The sequence below is a fragment of the Haliotis rubra genome, unplaced genomic scaffold (assembly GCF_003918875.1).
Source record: "Haliotis rubra isolate DU_JTF1 unplaced genomic scaffold, ASM391887v1 Scf220, whole genome shotgun sequence".
NCBI lineage: Eukaryota > Metazoa > Mollusca > Gastropoda > Lepetellida > Haliotidae > Haliotis > Haliotis rubra.
The window spans coordinates 364,621-387,822 of record NW_025766226.1 but is presented as its reverse complement, the minus strand read 5'-3'; the positions used below and the strand labels follow the sequence as shown (position 1 = coordinate 387,822).

The 23,202-nt window shown below is 38.6% G+C and overlaps 2 protein-coding genes across 2 annotated transcripts; one reads left to right on the top strand and one right to left on the bottom strand.

Moving 5' to 3' along the window:
• Positions 1–1,988: 1,988 nt before the first annotated feature.
• LOC124277345 lies at positions 1,989–11,036 on the bottom strand. Its single transcript, XM_046712997.1, has 5 exons — positions 10,932–11,036; positions 10,595–10,756; positions 8,918–9,115; positions 6,964–7,046; positions 1,989–6,341 (listed from the first exon to the last, which is right to left on the bottom strand). The coding sequence occupies exons 2-5, from the start codon at positions 10,722–10,724 to the stop codon at positions 6,303–6,305; spliced, it is 450 nt and encodes a 149-aa protein (XP_046568953.1). The 5' UTR covers positions 10,725–10,756; positions 10,932–11,036; the 3' UTR covers positions 1,989–6,302.
• A 384-nt stretch (positions 11,037–11,420) lies between these two features.
• Positions 11,421–21,226, top strand: LOC124277364 (AP-1 complex subunit mu-1-like). The gene is made up of 8 exons (XM_046713032.1): positions 11,421–11,467; positions 12,148–12,292; positions 12,819–12,945; positions 14,357–14,499; positions 15,616–15,687; positions 17,436–17,594; positions 18,598–18,723; positions 19,133–21,226. The coding sequence occupies exons 1-8, from the start codon at positions 11,421–11,423 to the stop codon at positions 19,229–19,231; spliced, it is 918 nt and encodes a 305-aa protein (XP_046568988.1). The 3' UTR covers positions 19,232–21,226.
• The last annotated feature ends 1,976 nt before the right edge of the window (positions 21,227–23,202 follow it).

Sequence of the window (23,202 nt, the reverse complement as noted above, 5' to 3'; positions counted from 1 at the left end):
AGTTAAATTGGGTTGATAGTGGGCCAACCATGTATCAGAGAGCAACAGAACAAGATGACGTGATTCAGTAGAAGGGCAGGATGGGTCCTGACCTGTCAGTGTCCTAGAAAGTTTCATATAAAGCAGCCAAACCCGTGTTTGCTGTTTGTAACGACCTCAAGTAGTGTCAAATTACAGTATACCTCTAGGCCAAATGTACAGATAGCATCAAGATCAGGTAATATGACACACCCGGGCTTATCACCCACAATGCATATCTTTACCATGCTGAACACCACTGCTTGTCACCGTCCATTAAACCATGCGGTTAATACTCATGAAGATGGTCTATGAACATGTGGACACTGTTTCAACAATGGGGTAACCCTTGTTTGTTGTAGTAACCTGATACATTCTGTGGCTTGTTCCATATCAACAAGAATTTCTGGAGGGTGGGAGGTGTCATACTTATTACTGGATAACCCTTTTACTGCTGCTGAGAGATCCTGAAAGATAGGGACTTTTCTAGCATCTGATCTAGGACTAAGTATTCGCACACAGCGTCTCAGGTATATTAAAATATGTATTTACCTGAAACTTTTTCTGTCCGGGTTCACATTTGGCAGTTGTAGCATTACTTAATCATGCTTTACTCCCTCCTCCCTCACATAGACGTTTCTTTGCCAATTCGACATTATTGACTAACACAACGTCCGACTGAATTGGCCGATCGACACGATTTCTCCTTATTCTCACCGTGAACAACCACTAGCCACTCTAAACGAACTTCGTACGTGCATCAGTTTCCTCAAAGCGATCGAAGCGCTAAGGTGATCGTAACTCCCATACTTTAACATAGAATTACGACTGTCGTAGCGCTACGATTGCTTTGAGGAACGGGGCCCAGTAATCTAAAGGGTTAAAAGACGGCATACATGGTGGGGTAGCCTAGTGGTTAAAGCGTTCGCTCGTCACGCCGAAGACCCGGGTTCGATTCCCCATATGGGTACAATGTGTGAAGCCCATTTCTGGTGTCCCCCGCCGTGATATTGCTAGAAAACTGCTAAAAGCGGCGTAAAACTAATCTCACTCATAAGCTCAGATACAGCCTCGGGTGCACTTAACCCGGCAAAAAGTGTGATATTCATGCAAATTATTCAGGAAACAGATTGCAACTGGTATCTTATAATACATGCAAGGTGGGTCGCAGGTCATAGCTGCAAAATGGATGATACGGCGTTAACCAATATTCACTCACACACTCAGTCATATACTACCCATCAAAAGTTTAGACTCACTTAAAGCACACACTCTATGTTAAAAGCAGCATAAAACTAAACTAACTCACTTCATGACCAATGACACCTCTGCTGCTGTTGGTTATGATTATGATTTAAAGGGGTGTGTGTGTGTGTCACTGATTTTGTTCTAGGGAGGTGTTGTGTGTGTGTGTGGTGGTCATTGATTTTGTACATCACATAAGCAGGGGTGGGGGACATTCACATTGTACATGCTGCTCCATAAAATGATCGTCACCCCTCCTAGCCATAAATTATGAATGGTCCCAGACAACAGTCATTGTGTAGTGGACCGAGACTGAGGTGACAAGGGATAGTCGTGAAGCGTGAATACCCCTTCTGGAGGCATTGTGGACCCAATCAAGTGATCTGTTTAAGTACAAACATGTACAAACATAAATAATCATCAAAAACAGTGGAAGAGGATCATAAGAAATTCAGGGAAAAATAAATAATCAGAACACCAAACACAGGTGGAAGTCACTTAATGGGTTTCAGCGGGTGGATGTAAGAAATTAAATTCACATCATCTGTTTAAGTTTGATGTACAAACAGAAAGCCCCCAATCACCACAAGATTCATCTCTGTCACGTGGGACCAATCACCACAAGTCATCTCTGTCACAGAAAAGATAAGAGAACACACACTTTACACTGGTCTACTCTATGTCACTTGAAACAAAAACATCAACAGTGTTGACCAAACACAAACTTAATTGTACAATATTTATTTTCAAAAATACATGTTTTACCTTCATTCCAATTATTCTTACAAAGCTGTCAATACATGATGCACACATACTGTATTATGTACAAACCATTAAATCACTTATACCATTAATAATTTTAAAATGAACAAATTAAAACATGAATCTCTTCAGCATACATGAACTATATCTAAAATAGCTGTATGTATTATGCATGGAAACCAGTTCCAATTATAAATTGATAACTGTTCCTCAAACTAATCCAGAATACTGCTATAAGCCCACTGCCATCAACGTACAAGGATGATCACAACAAACCACTGTGGTGCAAACAAGGAATAAAAACACCCTAATAGTAGTCAGTCACACAGACCTGAAACAAATATACCCAATGCAGCCCATGCAAGTCTAGAATGTGTGGCAAGTCTAGATAACCACAGTTTCAGGAAATGAAGAAAGTCTCTGGGTTCCTTTTTATTACATTTCATGAATATAATTATGAAAACCTTTTTTTTCTGTAAAATATGTTCATTTTAGAGACTAAATGTTAGTCTACCTGAATAGTTAGTCAGAGAGACACACTAAATATCCTTCCCAAGTTAAATCTTCCGATTGTTAATCTGTGTGAAGTGAGAAAAAATATGCCTTGAAGGCGAAGTACGGAGATCTCTTTTGACTTTCTTCTCGAAATACATATAGCATGAAATATTTAATACTATGTAAAGTATATAAAATATTAGCTGGTTTTGTTCTACCTATAAACAACTGGATTCAATCAGCATCTCGTCAGTTTCATGTATGCATGTTTCTCTTAACATCTAGCAGTGAACAGACATTTCTTTCATAAACTTAACAGACAAGTGGTATTAATATGAATTGCACATTGCAGCTAATGCCCAATTCATAACTGGAAAAAACATTTCACTACACAGTTTAAATAATATTTTCCAAGATTTCCTTAGCATGATTTAAAAAAAAAATCAGTTTCAAACAAATTAAACATCATGCAGTACTTGAATTTGAATCATAGGGATGGTGACTATTTAAAGAAAACTTAATTCAGGAATACAAGTTATAAAAACTCCCTTCGACAAAGTTTACGTCATTCAAACATTCATAAAGACTTCAGTGACATGGATCTAACCACTGTAATGTTAAACTTGGGTTGTTTCAAAGTAAAATCTCAGTCTCTGCATATTTAGTCATTTTTTGTGTGATTGTGTTGATACTTGGATGCCTCGAACTATTTACACCGGTCCCTTCCGCTTAGATGCAATAGTGTTCCACTGTATATGATACCTATCTGGGAATATATACCATTATTAATAAGCTCTGAAAACAACAGATGATTTCAAAGGTGGCTTCTCAGATCTGGAGTGGAGAGATTCCACAGATAAATTCTGATGACAAAATTCAGTTAATTTCTATGTGTTTGTTTGTTGTTTAAATGCCACACTCTATGTTCTATTTGGTTGGATGTTGGGATGAAAGACAATAAGTTTACGTGGTACAAGATCGAACTATTACTTATTTCATTGATATACTTGGGAAATTTGAGCGCATACAAATGGCTGAATTGTATTTATAAGGTCTAATTGTGAAGTTTCCATTAAAAAATATATAGCTTCAACAAAACTACCTACAAAAACTCATTCAAATGTTATACCAAACACACTTAATCAGATATTTTTAACTTCACCACATGTGGACTATATTGTTTGATAAAGTGCAAAACGCTGAGATTTGGTTGGAAAGATTTTAATTCTCCTATTGAAATTTCACAAATACAATTTCACAAAATACCAAGTGTTATGATATGAAATATTAGGTGATAATTTTGTAATAAAGGTAAATCTAAATAATATGACAGATGAAATTATAAAAAAAAAATACCACACTGATTTTAAAGCCCTTTTGACTAGTAATCTTCAGTTTGTTTCAAAACCCCTTGAGATACATTTTGGTTTTAAGCAGTACTGCTTTCAAAACCAGTCAACTATTTGTGAAAGCAATATTTCTGCTGACTCTGAATTTCACACATGTCAAATAAACATAAGATGAAAAAACCATGCTCGATATGAGAGGAAAACATGAATTGATAGAAGTGGGTAACACCTTTGTGGAAACCCAAGAGCACAGATATGTTACCGTCAAATCAATGATTATTATCAGGATGACTCGACTCACTATGATGACGAGAGACAGGATTATGACAAATCTAAGGGAGGCAACTCCACACAGTGGGATTGTGGATCCTCAGAAAACTGTCAACACTGCCCCTTTAAGACACAGGCTTCAGAGGAATGGAAAGGGGAGACAATTTCTCAAAGAAAATCACATAAAATAGAAACTCTGAAAAATATCTTTGGACTTGTTGTACAAGCAATGGTCAGTTGAAGTGTCATCCTGCGGAGGTACATAGCTGGTTAAGTACAAGCAGGGGTGATCCCACATTCTGAGTGAGTGAGTTCTGTTCAGCAATATTCCAGCTATATGGCGGCGATCTGTAAATAATCAAGTCTGGACCAGACAATCCAGTGATCAACAGTACGAGAATCGATCTGCGTAATTGGGAACCGATGACATTTGTCAATCAAGTCACTGAGCCTTACCAAGAGATCCCCTTAGTCGCCTCTTACGACAAGCATGGGCTACTGAAGATCCATTCTAACCCGGACTTTCACGGGTCGCACATTCTGAAGTCAGGATCGCATGAATAAGAACAAAATACGATGATATGATGTATATCTAAAGTATGTGACATATTATGTCATGTATTTTTTATATTTATGTAAGTAAATATGTATTATCTGTTTATATGCAGCATGGTTTTATTACAATAGGAAACAAATGGTCTCTGTTTGTATATTATGAAACAGTCAAAAACATATCACAGGGTACACTTATTTGAGAATGAAACTTCACTTAAGAACTGGTCCAATGAATCCATATCATAAAAATAATGAAAAGATATAAATCTAATATATCTAACAAGCACCATTTATATGTTTCTCTGTGAAATACAAATTTACTGGTATGTTTTATTTCAAACAGTTTTCTTGTGAATGCAGTGAGTTGTCAAACACTGCTTTCTGCAAATTCTGCAAACTGACAAAAATCTGAAGTGTCTTAGTCAGTTATTTTTTCCACCTGCCAAACCAGAAACAAAAAGGTCTGGCCTAAACTCATTTCTGAACAAATGAAATATGAAAAAAAAGGAAAACTAATCATTTTTATCCATTGCTTGGACAAGGTATATTTGGACTATAACAGATATCTAGTGGTCAGTCTTTGATTGGATGCTAAATGCCTGGTCCTTTCATTCGATCAACAGTTTAAACTGAGGACACTCTGCCATTACATCAAGATTCCTTCATTGTCCAAAACAAAGCACTTACTCGTAAAGTCTTTGAAAAGCATTTAGAAGTGATACACATAAAGTGAAAGGCAAGAATTTATGGACATCCATCTATTCTCGCCTTCACTTACTGCCATCCTTAACCGTGGTACAGATCCACCAATGAAATCAGGCAGAGCAACCAAACCATGGAGAATGTGAGTACACAATTCGAAATGGCCACACACATAGCATACCAGACACAGTCCCAGTCAAGTCTGGGTTGTTACGATAAAAACCCACATTTTCAATGGGGCGTAAAAACTAAAAACAAAGACCCCAAAATGTTTGTATCACAATGAGTAAAATACCTGGCAAATTGCCACATTCTAATTATTGTGTCTTTCTCTGTTGTTTGTGAGGCTACTTGAGTACAAAGCGTGTACATAATCCTAAGTTTGGCTGCTCTTGGCGGATGTACTTTGGTAATATTTGAAAATTAAATGCTTCATGCATCCTTTCAAAGAACATATAATCAACTAGTTCATATAAATAAACTCGTATTCCAGCCAAGGGCTGTTAATCAACATGCCTCACAATTTCACGGCTGTCTTGGTGAGACAGCAAAGACATTTTGCCAGTGTGGCCAGAACACTGACTAAAAAAATCATGTCCCAGGTCCATGCTTTTCCTTTCTAACCCAACATTTTCTCAGGCAATGGATTATTTGCCAAAGAAATTGTCCAATGTCCAATTGGGGCTCCCCTCAGTATGCTGGATATGGGTTCTCTCAAGTGATGTGTAGTTTTGAGCCAGTGATTGGAGAATGACACATGCCATCCATAACTGACATGCAGTTGTAATTATCACCATTATTATGGTCTGTACAGACTAGTCCACAAGGCAAAAGGTAACGTCATACATCCCTATTTTGCTGCTGATGCTGCTGTTGCTGTTGCTGCTGAGGGCTCTGATGTCAAAGTCACAACCTTTGCAGAAACTGTTGGACAGTCATGTATTCCTGTCAGAAGGGATAAAATAACCATCACAAACAAGCACAGACTAACCCTTAGCTTGTGAAAGTATATAATTGTAATAGAACCAAGGTAACTCCTATCACACTGAAAGGGAGCATCACTGAGTAAAATATCCAATCTCCAAGAAATGATTCAGTTTTGCGTTTAGAATTAAGGGTCAGGACAAAAATGGAAATAATGTGTTTCAGAGACTCTGAGGCAGAAAAAAAGCACAAATACAAAATGCGTGATTTAATGTCGGACTTAAGAATATTTCGCTTACATGACGACGTGCATACATGTGTATATGTGTCTGCTTGTACTAGTCCAGGCTTAAGCTGGTTTTATAGTGCTAGCTCACTGTGATACAATGCCGCAGTTAAGCATGAATACCCCACTCACACACATTATACAGACTCTGAGCAGTCCTTGTACCCATTAATGCCGAGCACCAGGCAGGGACCAACAAGTACCATATTTTAATGTCTCTTTGGATGATGCAGCCGGGTATTGAACCAGCGACCTTCCGCTCTCCGGGTGGACACTCTAAACACTACACCACGGAGGCGGTCACAAATACTAGATGTTGTACAGAGCAATGTCATGGCTTGCTGTGTTTGCTGTTACCTGTAGGTTGGTGAAGAGGAAGGATCTAGAAATGTACAGCTTCTTCTCCAGTTTGTCGTACTTCCACAGATGCAGGACCCGACCTACGGGAGAGATGCATGTAACATAGCTGATATGGTGGAGCACTCGACACAGTGTAGCTGTGTATAATATATTTGGAGGACCTGAGCTAGGGGAGACAACTCATATAATACCCTTAAAACGTGCAATCAAAGGGAGACAACTCATGTACTAGTCTGGCTTTTCTTATGCTCACTATGTAATGGTAGCCTCATAACATAATAAAGAAGTTGTTATCCATAAAGTATCATACTTTTCATATTATTCATCAATCAAGCAGATAATGGGGTAGTCTTGTGGTTAAAGCGTTCGTTTGTCACGCCAAAGACCTGGGTCCGATTCCCCACATGGGTAAAATGTGTCAAGCCGATTTCTAGTGTTCTCTGCCCTGATATTGCTGGAATATTGCTACAAGGAGCATAAAACTAAACTTATTTCAGGCTAGTCATGGTCCGACAGTATTGATTACATGACCTAAATCTGAGCATCATTTAACCAGTAGTTTTTACCCACAACCTCTAAGAAATGGGTTAATCTACATCTTGTTGATTCAGGACAGTTTATTACACAATAACGTACAGTGTTTATAGATTCATTCAAAGAGATAACAGACAAAGACTGTTTCCAAAATTTCTTATATCTCAGTGACTTGTCTCTAGTATAATTATATAATTCTAATGGCATCATCAACACAATCAAGTAACAATCTTTCAAAATCAAAGTTACAGATAGGTAACAAACAAATAATACAAAAGAGACAAACCTCCTTTCCTGTTTATCAAAAAACCTATCATGAGAAACCTATTCAAAGTCAACTTTGGATTCTGATATGTGGCAATTTAATATAAAACAATAAATTCTCATGCATGTTAACACAGTGATATACTAAAACATATTTCTACTGCCATGAACCTTTTTACATTTAAATGAAACATAATCTTAAAAAAGGAAATGACATTGTACGCTTTCCTGACAACCTAGTTATTCAATAAATGTTCATATCCAATTGAATAGATAAAATGACTTAAGATGAACTGAGGAGTGAGTTGGCATATACACCACTTTCAGCAATATTCCTGCTGTATTATGCTAGGGGGTTGTCTGTATTTTGTTTAATGCTGCACTCAGCAGTATTTCAACTTTATGATGCGATGACAGTAGCTGATGACAGTAGCTGATGACAGTAGCCTGTAAATGTTTAAGACTGGATCAGACAGTCTAGTGATTGACTAGACTGATTGTCTTGTGGAAGTCAATCATGTTTTCGTTGTGACCAGGGAAAAAGGGCTTCCACGGGTCCTCGAGTACTCGAGCATGAGTCAGGTTTAACTGGACTTGAGGACTCAGTAAGGGGAGATAACTCTAATTGGGTTACGTTGTCAGACTGTCTGTACGATGTGCTGACCATGAGCAGCCATTAACTTCTGTTATTATACATCGTTGAGATTTCACTTCTTAAAATGTTTAGGCAACTATTTTGTTGACAATTGAAATTCCCATGAAACTAAATCAATCAATATGCGAAATCAAGTGTATGGGTCTTATTATTTTGTAGTCTTTGATTTTACAATACTTTTACAATGGAAACTGTAAGTCACATGACAATATCAAGTTGGAATGAAGTGATAGCTTGTATGATCGGAACACATGTCATGCCTCAAACTGTAATATATGTGTATTACTAAGTTACCAACTTCAATAGTAATCAAACAATCAACGTATTGTGTTATGTTGTGCCAGGTGCGCTATGGTTTGCTTGAAAGGTATGAATTTCGAGTACTCAGGTCCGAGTTGAGTCTGACCTCTTGAGTTCTCGAGTCCAAGAAATGGACTCGTTGAGCCCTACCAGGAAATGTTTTGACCACAATGCTATCAGTCCACTGGATCATCATACCTGGGACAGTCTGTGAGTAGCTCCCTTGATCATCGGCTATGAAAAAGTCCCCCTCTCCACAACTGATCTGATCGTGTTTGAGTGAGTTTATTAGCAGATCCTCGAAAAGTGGCTTAAACAAGGCTGTTCCTGTTGAATTCCACTCTTCGGTGTGGAACACACAATTGCTGCGACGGATCGGGAAGAAATGGTTGTTTCCTGGTAAAACATACATAATAGTCACATCATGTTGATAATAATGTTAATAATAATAATAATATAGAATACATCTTTAAACCCCTGAATCAATGCTACATGGGTTTGTTGTGTACCCTCAATCACCTGTGAGGCTCAATCAAGCAAGGCCCAAAAAAATGTGAGACCGAAACATAAAACAATAAACCACGTGACTAACCATGGGGGCAGGTAGTCCTGTAGATACTCACCACAGGCTTACTTTGTTGTATGCATGGAGTCGGTTTTATCTGACATCCATGACTTATTTTATCAGCTCAGTAAAATTAAATATTCATGGGTAATGATGAAACACTGCCCCTTGAGATACAAATATGGTAAGTGTTGACAATAAATCTTTCATGATTCTCTTCAGATTATTCTTTAGTATTCCTACAGTGCATCCTCCCTATGTTCTTCTGGCCCACCCGCCACCTGTGAACATCCAGGTTTGAATACTGATCTTCAGTAACCCATGCTTGTCGTAAGAGGCGATTAACAGGATCTAGTGAGCATGATGTAGTATCTAGAAATACCCAGAACATCTTCAAGGATAAGACAGACGCTGGTCTTTTCACTTCCATTGAACAGTTTGTTTCAAAACAGGGGGTTATCTATATCCTGTTCGCATATTATACAAATGGAAACTTTTGAATTTGGAGATAAGTTCAAATTCATAAATAATTTTGTTGGTGTTCCAGATAGATCTTCTTACACCTTGGTCATCTAGTCTCCAAGTGACATTGTGGGCTGCAAGTTTCCTAACAGTAAAATGTTAGGCTTGACTGGCCCACATGAGGTGATGACAGCATAGAGATGGACAGGGCTTAACACTAGGGCCAATAAATATGCCTGTCACTTATACCATTATCTGATGGTTGTATGATGTGACTTCTAATTGGTAATGACCCCAGCACGTGTAGCCCCAGTGCAGATGTTCTTAGTGTCTGAATCTCTGGTCTCCCTGGGGCTCCTTTTCAATTTAAATGGGCTTGTTTGTTATTATCAAAATTATTTATATTCAGAGACTAAGCATTAGTCTAGGGATCTGGTGGTCAGGCTCGCTGACTGCGTTGACAAATGTCATTGTATCCCAATTGTGTAGATCAATGTTCATGCTGTTGATCACTGATTGTCTGGTCCAGACTCGATTATTTACAGACCGCCTGTTGTAAAATTCATTTTGTAGCGCAACCCCTGTAGTGTTTCACTATAAGGTGTCCAGATATTAGCTATTCTTCCTGGTATTTCTCTCATTTAGACAGCTGCAAAATGACTCTTGAGGACTTTTCCTGAGCTAGAGGTTTCACATTTTCAACCTTGGAGTCACGTTCTAACTATAACATCCTGTTTCTGGTCCATCCCCTAATTTTACAGCTTAAAACATTTACTGGTACTCCTTTGGGAAGATATAGCCCGTAACCATGGCAACAGTAAATCTAGTCTTGCTAAATTAAATAGTACCTGAAATCATTCCGTTGCTGTTGTTGTCACAGGAATCGTTCACCTGGCAGTCATAGTCCTCCAGTCTGCGTCGTTTACCTGCAATGTGGCTGTTGTTTACCTCAGCTATCATGCATCGTTGGTTGGCCATGTCACATCCTCCCTTCTCTCACGTTACCTAATCTAAACACAAACATCTCAAACCATTATGCATTTTCAGGGCCCTTTGTATCCATATCTTAGCTAAAACCAAGTATATTTTCATATTAGCTTCACAAATATTACATTAAAAACACAGTTGTACATCTTAACAATATGACCCTCATGCATATACTCTTTCAGGGCCAAACTCACTCACCACTTGTGCCTAGCTATGGATGTGGTGGAAAATGCTCATGGTCCTCCCTATAAAAGTTCAAGGTCCCACAAGATATTTTAAAGAGAACTATACCACCTATCACTTTGAGTCAAGGCCATTGTAACATCGGAGATCAGTATTTCACAGACCCCCCTGTTCTGTTCCACATGAGCGCATCATGAATATTCTTGGTCCATTTATCTCGGATCAGTGGGGTAGTCTAGTATTTAGAGCAATCGCTCGTCACATTGAAGACCTGGGTTCGATTCCCCACATGGGTACAATGTGTGACACCCAATTTCTGGTGTCCCCCGCCGTGATATTGCTGGCATATTGCTAAAAGTCAGAAGTTGGCTGCTTTCTTGTGTAACAAAAATTAACTCAGCATTATTCATTCCTGATATGGTGTTTGTAAATAATCCAGTCTGGACCAGACAATCCAGTGATCAACAGCATAAGCATTGATCGAAGCAACTGGGATATGATGACATGACTGTGTCAACCAAGTCGGCGATCCTGACAACTGATCCTGATAGGCCAGTATGTAACTGTTACAGAATTGTCAACAATCTGAGGGTCACATTAAGTGCATATGCATATAGATGGGAAAAGTTCAAGAACAAATAAGCTGATGATTTTATCTAAAGTTTAGAGTAGTTTATGTGGGGATGTTTCTCGGTTTTGAATGGAAATGCCAGTTTAAGTAAACTTAGGCTCAGTATTATTCGTTACACTGCTATACTGAGTCTAACAAAACCTAGTGGAAGGTTGCGTCAGCAGTGTAACGAATAATACTGAGCCTAAGTTTACTTAAACTGATGGAAATGCCATTGGGAAGCAAATTTTGAAAATGGTGTTGTTAATGAACAAGTAGTCTATAGATAAGTCCTTAGTGTCTCAAATAATTGTTTACTTTGACATGTTTTTGCCATGCTTTGTGCTGAATCCTTTTCATTTATTGGTCAGTGAGCTGCAAGTCATCTCTGCAGGACTATGTGTAAATACTACCAGTATGAATGATAATCTGAATTAAACAATTGCAATTAATCCAAATTGTTAAAATGTGTTGCATGTGCTAAAGATCGGCCCCTGAGAGTGCCTGGATGGATAATGCCTTTAAGAGTTGACAATTTGTCATATTTATGTATCATGTATATGCCAGTGAGTAATAATAGATGTCAGTATCATAGATGTGTATTTCACGTGTGTGTTACAGATACATCACCCAAGATAGTCACAAGTTAGAGATCGCTCCTCGTCCACCCATGGCGGTCACTAATGCTGTGTCGTGGCGGTCGGAAGGAGTCAAATACAGGAAGAATGAAGTCTTTCTTGATGTCATAGAATCTGTTAATCTTCTTGTAGGTATCCTGTGCAATAATCTGGAGTTTACTTGGCTTAACAATATCGTTCTCAACATATTCTATTCTATCCTACTAGGGGTGGTGGGGTAGCCTAGTGGTTTAAGCATTTGTTCGTCATGCCAAAGATTCCCCACATGGGTACAATGTGTGAAGCCCATTTCTGGTGTCCCCTGCAGTGATACTGGTGAAATATTGCTAAAAGCAGTGTAGAACTAAAACGCACTCACTCGCTCTCAACATGTCATAGTCAAAGCATATGGAGTGTTGTCCTGAAGTATGTGATTGGATGCTTGGAGATGTCATACAAATAGCATCCCACATTGCCATGCAGCTGGACCTTATTCAGATTCATTTGTAGAATACACAGATAATGTACTCCAGTTGCTGTCCTCAAGTTCTGTAACAGTGTTATATATCATCCCTATCTGGTGATAAGTAGTATGAAATAAAGTTAAAACACCTTCCTGTCTGCAGTTAGAGTGATGTGTAAGATGTGCTAAGACAGATTTCTCTCTCTACACAGGTGAGTGCCAACGGCAACGTGTTACGGAGTGAGATAGTGGGAGCAATCAAAATGAGGGTGTTTCTGTCTGGAATGCCTGAACTACGACTCGGCCTCAACGATAAAGTTTTGTTTGAAAGTACAGGCAGTGAGTAATGCTGATTTAAATTTGTGTTTTTATAGATTTGATAATAATTATTGTTTATCATGATGATGAAGTTTCTCTTTTTTCAGCAGTTGGTAGCATAATTTTGTTTCAAATATTTACTGTTGGGTGCCCTATGTCATCCTTAGACAAAATTGCATTTCTATCCCTGGTCTTGGTCACATACTGCCACTCATCTTTTCTTTCTTAGGGGCTGTGGAGTAGCCTAGTGGTTAAAGTGTTCACTCGTCACACCGAAGACCAGGGTTCAATTCCCCACATGGGTACAATGTGTGAAGCCCATTTTACTGTGTCCCCCGCCATGATATTGCTGGAATATTGCTAAAAGCGGCTTTAAACCATACTCACTCACTCACTTTTCTTTTTTAACATTTACCCATAGGAATTCCAGGGTAGAATTGGTCCCTAGCAACTTACTGCGACCAAATGGATCAGGTTGCAAGACTTGGTGTGTTATCTGATTGCATGTCGTCGTATTCAGCACCGTGCATGTATATCATGACAAGATTGTTGGTCCAGAATCAATCTTTTACAGGTTGCCATGAAATGCCTGAAAAACTGCTGATGCAGTTTCAAGCAACAGGGGGTGGTGGGGTTGCCTGGTGGTTAAAACATTTGCTCGTCATGACGACGAAGACCCGGGTTCTATTCCCCACAAGGGTACAATGTGTGAAGCCCAGTTCTGGTGTCCCCTACCATGATATTGCTGGAATATTGCTTAAAGTGGCGTAAAACTAAACTCACTCACTCACTCACTCACTCACTCACTCAAGCAACAGACAAACAAATATGAATGTAAGCTGCAGTCTGATTGGTTGAAAGATGAACTGGCATCTTTTGACCTGGATTCTCCTGGATTGTGTATGAATCTGTTGCATTGTTTGCTTTTCAGTGCCAGTCTTTCTCACAGCTGTTTGAATATACAAGGAATGATAGTGTACTGGAGACAATTATGTATGCAGGAGATGAGCATTCTGTTTTCAGCATAGAGTCATGTTACTTTTAGAGCATTAAGCATATTGTCAATTGTCAAAAAAAGATGTTTTCATTGTCATTGTTTTTATTGAGAGAAACATATTGTGTTAACTGTAGATGTAAGAATTTGTAGATGATTTATGGATATTCTTTTTTTGTAATACAAGATTCCACTGTTATGCAAAATTAAAATCAGCACATTCAATCCAAGGTGGTTATTGTAAATCCCAACAGATCATTAATCAGGATAAAGTATTTTACAAAGTCACGCTATAATAAGTATTCAATGCAATGGAATTATTTTCTCTGAAGTACTAATTGCTGTCATTATAAATGATACAGCAAGATGTTGAGAATGTTTTTGTAAAGATAGATGTACTATGATCTAGATGTGAGAACTTGATGTCATCTCTTGCAGGAGGGAAGAGCAAGTCGGTGGAACTAGAGGACGTCAAGTTCCATCAGTGTGTGAGACTGTCTAGATTTGAAAATGATAGAACCATCTCCTTCATCCCGCCAGATGGAGAGTTCGAGCTCATGTCCTACAGGCTCAACACCCATGTAAGTCTAACTGACCTGCATCTTTAGTCTTTGTAGAGATGTTATTTACATGTTACATCAAGTGCTCAGTATGTATTGTCTGATGCCCAACTAATGTCTGCTGTGTATACAACTCCTATCTGCATGTTGTGAGTGGTTGGTAGTTTATTCAAGCATAATGTCTGTTGACCCCAACTTCAAATGAGTCCTACAACATGTGAAGCCCATTTCTGGTATCCCCCGCCGTGATATTGCTGGAATATTGCTAAAAGCGATGTAAAACCATACTCTCTCAAATGAGTGCAAACATGGCATGTGTGTCTGAAGTTGTTTGCAGAGTTATGTCCCTTGAGTCACACTTGTGGATTTGGGTTTACACTAAAATTACAGATTTTTGCAAAGACTAAAGCTCCAAAAGTACAGATTATTGCAAAGACTAAAGCTTGGGTCATCTGCAATAACTTTTTGGTTAATGTGTTACACTGTTGTTCAGCTCAATATTTATTTGTTTATTTAACATAATAATTGAATAGTTGCCAACTGACTTTCATATTTGTTATGAACCCGTGAAGATTGAGGTTAGAATTGGTCTTCAGCAACCTATGCTTGTCGTAAGAGTATACACTGTTATAGAGAGCGTCATTATTTTGCCTTACAACATTCTCTGTGAACACCTCGGTTATTCACAATGATTTCTGTTTCTAATTTTGCATCTGTTAAGCTGAGACAGTCATTCATATCATCAGAAATTGCAGTTTAAACAGTAATATTTTCAAATGAGCATCATAAGCTGATTTTTTTCGCATGGAGAGGGCCTCAAAATATTCCCAAATTTTCCTTCAGTGTTGCATCTCTAGGTCTCAGAAGATCTACTAACTCCAATTCTTGCTTATGGCAATTGGTACAAGTATTATCTCTCTTTAACCAGGGGCGATGGGGTAGCCTAATGGTTAAAGCGTTGGCTCGTCACGCCGAAGACCCGGTTCGAATCCCCACATGGGCACAATGCTTGAAGCCCATTTCTGGTGTCCCCCGCCCGTGATGTTGCTGGAATATTGCTAAAAGCGGCGTAAAACCAAACTCAGTCAGTCTCTTTAACCAGTTCTCTGCTGTTGTTAATGTATTGTGTTGTTGCAGGTGAAGCCGCTGATCTGGGTGGAGTCCGTGATTGAGAGACATGCCCACAGCAGGGTGGAATACATGATCAAGGTAAACATGCACCTGTATTGTCATGTTGTCACAGAGGACTTTTCTATTCAATAAATATGCCACTAGGTGATTCAGATTAGTTTACTCCCTCTTTGGAGTCCTGAAGCCAGCTGGCACTCTGAGATATGACTGAAATACAGGTACAGTGGTGTTAAACAGGATTAACGGTCTCGTTTGTAACTTGCCTGCCAATGTAATCTGACTAGCAGACCCGTGAGGGTCCGGGTTAGAATAGTGATCTTCAGTAACCCATGCTTGTCGTAAGAGGCGACCGGCGGTGGGGTAGCCTAGTGGTTAAAGCGTTAGCCACGCCGAAGTCCGGTTCGATTCGGGTGGTCAGATTGCTAAAAACGGCGCTGACCTGGTTGACACATGTCATCGGTTCCCAATTGCGTAGATCGATGCTCATGATATCAGTCATGGGATTGCCTGGTCCAGACTCGATTATTTACAGACCGCCGCCATACACCTGGAATATTGCTGAGTGCGGCGTAAAACTAAACTCACTCACTCACTGACTAGCAGTTAACAACATACTAGTGTGTGTCTCAACAGGAAGTACCCATGGTCATCTTGATAATGGTATTTATCAATATTTATTTATTATTTGTTTTGTTTGTACAGTCTTAGATTGTGACATGAGAGTTTTGTGATAGGGTTTTTGATTACAGCTGATTATTGATTCATTACTGAACTCTGTTTATCGATTTGCATATTATGAGCCATAACCAACACTATGGATTTACTTGCACTACACAATCTAAATTCTAAGATGCTTCAGTGAAAGATCAAAGGCACCGACAGTACTTTATCAGACCATAATGTGCACTTTTTGCACTACATCACAATGTATTGGCGTCACTGCGCCATTCTAGTCTGCCCCCTCGTAATCGAACAATTTTGCATTACGTCACAATGAAAGCGACGTCACGATGCATGTCAGTTGTCATCGTCTCGTACAGCCTCCTACAGTATACTACTTGCATCCCATTTCTTTGTTTGCTGTTGCTTCACCCAGCTAACATCACTGGTGGAAACATTACGTTTATGTTTTCCAATGGTTAAAATGTCTCAATTCAACTCACGTTTTCAGCGATACGGTAACGTTCACAATGTTTACATTCCCACAATCCAATCGTGGAATGTTGCTTGACTACTCAGCTTCATCTGGATGTACTGATCTAAACGTACGTTGGTAGTAGAAATGCGACGTTCATATTGCCCCATATGATTTACGTAAATCACAGACGTAATTAAAATAATTCAGAGAAGATATTTAATCCGAACGTAAACCGTCATCAAAATGTTATCATTTGTTTTTCTGGTAACGTTCGATCTTAACGTAGGGGCAGACACATCAATAGAACAGCGCGCCAGTTAGCCCTGTGCAAGGATTCTTAATTTAGGTCACCCGACACCGTCGTTTGTTTTCTGCCTTAAATTAATCGTAATTATCCTTAGAATGTATTAAACTTGGCATCTTAGAAAGAACTGCAGTTACGCTCTACCACCATGTATAGTGTAATAAAGCACACTATTATAACGTTAAAGCACTCAGATGCAAAAGCGTCCTCGTACTTTAACTATAATAGTTCAGGGCGAAAGTGTGCTTTATTACACTATACATGGTGGTAGAGCGAACTGTATTTCTTAACTCTATGACTGTTGTAGGCCTATGTTAGGCTGTGGGAGTTTGTTGTAGTATTTTGTGCTAGTCTACCATGATCTATATATTATGATCCTTCCAGGCCAAGAGTCAGTTCAAGAGGAGGTCCACAGCCAATAATGTTGAGATCATAATTCCGGTGCCAACTGATGCAGATTCCCCCAAGTTTAAGACATCTGTCGGAAGTTGTAAATACTCTCCAGAAATAAGCAGTGTAGTCTGGAGCATCAAGTCGTTCCCGGTGAGTAAACAACAGGTGTACAAAAGATCACCTTGATTTGGACAGACAATGTAAATGTGTACTAAATGTTTCAGTCTTCACATGCTGACTGTGACCCGTGAAGATCCGGGTTAGAATTGGTCTTCAGCAACCCATGTTTGTCGTAAGAGGTGACTAAGGGAGTCGGGTGGTCAGACTCGCTGACTTGGTTGACACGTGTCATCGTGTGCGCAGATCGATGCTCAGGATGTCAATCACTGGATTGGCTGGTCTATACACGATTATTTACAGACCGCCATCATATAGTTGGAATATTGCTGACTGTGCACAACAATCAGAAAGCAAAGAAATGACCTGGTCAGGTTCACAGGCCCTCGTGTCTTTGCGAGGATTAATGATTAAAAAAATATTGTTTTTGAGATGACCCCCGACTCGAAATGTTTCACAGTACAATACATTATGACATGGCCGGACACTTCGGTGTATCCCACCCGCCTGCTTTGCCGATCGCTATGCTACCATCGCATGCAATCGATTAAAACTTCATGTAAACATAATCGTGGATGATTGGCCTATCGAACACCACTCATGACACATACCAGTTCTTTATTGTAAGATCTTGACACAAATGGCTGACGATATATCGCACAAAACGGGGGTGTGGTCGAAGCAAGCCCTCTGGTTGGTTGATGTTTGTTAAGGAGACATTTACAAATGATGCTTTCTTTTGAGTAGCCATTGCTGGAAAAAAAATCTTACATTTCTTCCAAGTCAAGCAGTCGATGAAAGTAAAAATTCCCAAGAATGTATAAAGAATGTGCAGATTTAGCAGCGTTGACCAACCAGAGGGCTTGCTTCGACCACGCCCGTTTTGTGCGAATATATCGTCAGCCATTTGTGTCAAGATCGTTTAGTTATCGTTTGTCATGTTTGAAATATTGCTCTAACAGTTTTTCATTAAATTGATATAGTTCCATACACATGATACAGTTAAAACACAGCAGCAATAACCTTTGTTCTCCAGGGTGGTAAGGAGTATCTGATGAGAGCCCACTTTGGTCTACCCAGTGTGATGAGTGAAGACCTTGAAGGTCGACCTCCAATCAACGTCAAGTTTGAGATTCCTTACTTCACTGTATCAGGAATTCAGGTACGTTACAGTGATGGCATTAAGTCTCAATAAAAATACTGTGTCTTTTGGAATGCCACCATAGTGAATTGGGAAAAGGTTTGCAACTGACTATTTCCCAATTTGTTATGGTTCTTTTACCAAATCAAGATTGCAGACTAAATAGAAAGGAACCTAACTTTCTCTTACATTTTTCACTAAACATAATAATTGAAGAGAAATGAGAATTAGACACAGACAGACAGGTGCACGCATGTTCCAACACACAAATTTGACTTCACATCTATGAAAACAAATATTAGTGTAATCCCATCATGTTCTATCTGGATTTGAAAATGAAACTCAAAAATGCCCTTGAACCCTGACCTCTAACACTTTTGGAATGGTGTACTTTGTTTATGTGTTCAGCAGAATTGTGTATCTGTTGCAGGTTCGTTACCTGAAGATCATTGAGAAGAGCGGGTATCAGGCACTACCTTGGGTGCGTTACATCACCCAGAACGGAGACTACCAGCTACGTACCCAGTGAGAAGCTACTTCCAATTGTCTGGGCATCCTTGGAATTGTCAACAGTGTCAATGTAAAGTCCTATAAGCTCATCGCTGAACACCATATGTTCAGTCCTTGTATGCCACACGGGTACTCAGAACAAAATGGAGGCCATTATGGTACAACTGATTTTAAGTATCCTGAAAGAGAATGATATGTACTTTATGTGTCAGAATCTATTTATATGTTTGTTTTATATAAGATAATGCAAATTCCTAGATTGTTTATTGAGAAAGCGGTGTGTGTTTTAAACAACTCGTATTGAAACACTTTGCAAACGCATAATCATGTTTGGGGTAAAATCTGGCAAAATGGCCACAAAAATCAAACTAAGTTGTTCTTTGGATTTGGACAAGAAATAATCCAACCAAAAATGAATCATCAGGCTCAAATGTGTGTTTGGACATGGACTTGAGCACAAGAACAGGTTATATCTGATCAGTGTTCGAAATACCTGCCTGCCCGATTGCTTGGCACGGGGTTATTTTCAACACGGACTGCCAGATTCTCAAATTCACCTGCCCGACAGTCGGGTTAAAATTTCGACATGTATATATGAAGATAATTTGTGGGCAGGTAAGTTTTGGTCAGGGCTGGCAAGTTTTACATCTAACCAGCCCTGTGGACTGGCTGAAAGTTTCGGGAGTTTCATACCCTGGTCTGATGCTTGAAAACATGATGTGCTTTCTTGACGTTCAGTATAGTTGTTCCTTTTCAACTGAAGGAATAGTGATCGAACAAATAACAACACATTCAAGGCAGATCTATAGCCAAGTCATATAGAAAAGTAATATAATGTACTTTAGGATTATGGAGACAATATTCTGATAAGGGAAGTTCCGTGACACCTGTCACATATATTATGTGTGTTATGAAATGATATATCTCATTAATGCAGTCTTTGTTAGTTGGTGAAGCTGTTCTGTTGACGGCAGGTCGATGTGCATGTACATAATTGTTGTCAAAAGACAGATAGACACAGTCCATCATCCATTGTATTTATTTGTGTGAAATAGATGAAATGCTGTTTGTTTGTTGCATTTACATGGCTTATTTACATTTAGTAAAGTTTAAGTATTACCAAGGACAAATCTTTGATTTTATCATATATAATCAGAAATTGACAGCAAAGTATTGATCATAACTTTATTTAAAGATTGTGCTGAATTGTTAGAATTTTATCATTTGTAGTTCAATAATGTAACAGAACTCAATGTGCAGTATGTAATGTATGCCACTAAAATGGCAGTCAGAAGCTACGTAACATTGAAGTGTTCAATTCAGTCAATAATTTTCAATCAGATTGCAATAAACATAAGATATGTATCTGATTACTGATTGAAAAGTCCATTAGCGTCAGTTGGTCTATGAAAGTAACAACCTGCAAATGATGTTGCTGAATTCTATTCATATTTGATGTATGAATGAAATTGTAGCATGATACATATTGTCATCGTAATGATGGCTTATTTGAGGGCAGTGCTAAAATAGCTTTGATAGTTTCACTGACACCATTATTGACAAATTATGGACAATAACCACTATTCTAAGAAATGCAGGAAAAGAAACAGTGTTTTTTTGACTCAAGTATGATTAACATGCTTGTTTGAAAAAAATATTTTCAGAAAGATTATTTTTTTCACACATTCCTGATTTTTACTCTGTAAATCTGCAAACCAGTTGATACAAAATACACATTGTCAAGACACTTGAGTGAAGCAAATACACAAACAAGAATTAGACAAAACTGAGGGAAAATGTGAAAGAATGAAGTTTGAGATATAGCACTGTTACCGGTGCCATGTATGATGGAATTATTGTAAGAGGATGTCAGCAACTTAAGTGATAAGTTCTAAGAAATGATGTGCAGCTTGAAGGAAGCTATCCTGCTGTCAGCTACAGTATGCTATGTGTCTACATTCCTCATGGTTGCACAATTTGTCATGTATTTCATCAATTAAATCTGCAAGTGCTATGGTGATTGTTGTTTTCTTTGTGCAAGGTTTGGTTTGTTTGTTGTTTAACACTGAACTCAGCAATATTCCAGCTATATGGCGACGATCTGTAAATAGACCGATTGAAAATAATCGAGTCTGGACCAGACAATCCAGTGATCAACAGCATGAGCATCAATCTACATAGCTGGGATACGATGACGCGTCAACGAAGTCAGTGAGCCTGACCACCCAGTCCCATTAGTCGCCCTTAAAACAAGCATGGGTTACTGAAGACCAATTCTAACCCGGATCTTCATGGGTGCATTCTCCTGAACGGAGCCACATTGTCAAGTGTCCCATGCTGCATTTGTCTAAAGTAAACAATATGGCCTTGAGATGTCGTGCAATAACCTGAAGTATTGTCGTTGTTTAACAATGCTCTCAGCAATATTCCAGCTATATGACGATGGTCTGTAAATAATTGAGTCTGGAATTGGCAATCTATACAACATATGTCAACCAAGTGAGAAACCCTGGCCATTCAATCCCATTTGTCACCTCTTACGGCAAGCATGGGTTGCTGAAACCCAATTCTAACCAGATATGCATGGGTTTCGTCTGAAGTCATGTGGCTTTGCAAACAACAACGTCATTCCTTGCATTCATATCACTGGTATTTATTTGACATTTTTGGTATTGTTGATTAACATGGTTAAGAGGATCATCCCTGATTAACATTACAACAAGAATTCTGAATATACACATATGTACAAATATTACACTCTACATAACAGCTGTACAAGCCCAAACACAAACACATTCTGGTAACCATGGTATCAACTGAAGTGCAACACTACCCGAGGCTCAAAATAACATAAAACATAATATCAACACGTGTTTGTGATACTACTAAATGCCCTGAAAGCAAAATAATATACATGCATGTCACTGTCTGAAACTTCAAAGAGAAATGTTTATAATGTATGTATTGTTTTAATGACTACTGTTTTGAATGTTCAGAGTTTCAGGGTGATTATTACACGAATATGGTATGTCATGACATGTTAATGTGGAAAGCAAAAGACAGACTGAGACATTTACCACATAGTGAAACATACGTATATTACTGGCAGATCAAGGATCATAGTAAGGGAAAATCTTGGCCACAAACCTATTCCAGCCCTAAGGTCATGGCAGAAAAGGGAAGCAACTCTGCACAGCAAATTACAAAAAAACCTGTAACTCGCATGCCCTTCAAAACAGTGGGGGATGTGGATGACAGAATCATGGGTCTGACTCTAATTGTGAATGAACTGGACTTATCTCAGTTTCGAAGAGAATTCTTTTTTATCATTGTGTGGAAGTGGTGGATGTGTTACAAATGTACCAGTTTGGTTGTATGCTGCTGAATAGACGGAACAAAACTAAGCTCTAAAGAAAGCAGACATATGTACTACAACTACAGCGGAACCATGCAGTTATCTTTATAACGAAACTTTATGTTGGACTACTCATATCAACCCCTCAGTGGGAGGTGGCAAAGAATCATTTACACTGTGCACCAGATTTTCAAAATGACAAATATTGCGTATATGTAAATGATAACAGATGCGAAAATGTGCTAAAAACACGAAAGAGGAGCTAGTAAACAGCATACCTCTGCACCACTACAATACTTAGAAAATTGACAGTCTTATTGTATTTAATATGATTCAAGGTGGTCAAACACTACTTTGTCTGCAACACATTTATGTTAAGGAAGGATAAGAATATAAGGATGAATAACTTTTTTCATTTATTTATATATTCTTTATTTTATTTCTTGCTTTACGATTTTTGTCCTAAAAAAAAAACTAAAGGCAGATGGGAAAAAAGAAAAACGAATATCACCAGACAAAGTAATAATTCCTTCGAAATACTAAAAGTATTTTACTTTTGGCAATTTATGAAGTGTATATGGGGCAAAAAACAATCTAAAAACTTTTTTCTTGTAAGTTTACATTTTTGGCCAATA

Coding starts and splice junctions, on each gene's coding strand:
- LOC124277364 (XM_046713032.1), top strand. CDS start 11,421: ATGACTGTGTCAACCAAGTCGGCGATCCTGACAACTGATCCTGATAG. Junction 15,688..17,435: donor GGGTGGAATACATGATCAAG/GTAAACATGCAC, acceptor TGATCCTTCCAG/GCCAAGAGTCAGTTCAAGAG. Junction 17,595..18,597: donor GGAGCATCAAGTCGTTCCCG/GTGAGTAAACAA, acceptor TTTGTTCTCCAG/GGTGGTAAGGAGTATCTGAT.
- LOC124277345 (XM_046712997.1), bottom strand. CDS start 10,724: ATGGCCAACCAACGATGCATGATAGCTGAGGTAAACAACAGCCACATT. Junction 9,116..10,594: donor CAGCAACGGAATGATTTCAG/GTACTATTTAAT, acceptor ATGTTTTACCAG/GAAACAACCATTTCTTCCCG. Junction 6,342..6,963: donor TCCTCTTCACCAACCTACAG/GTAACAGCAAAC, acceptor CCCTTCTGACAG/GAATACATGACTGTCCAACA.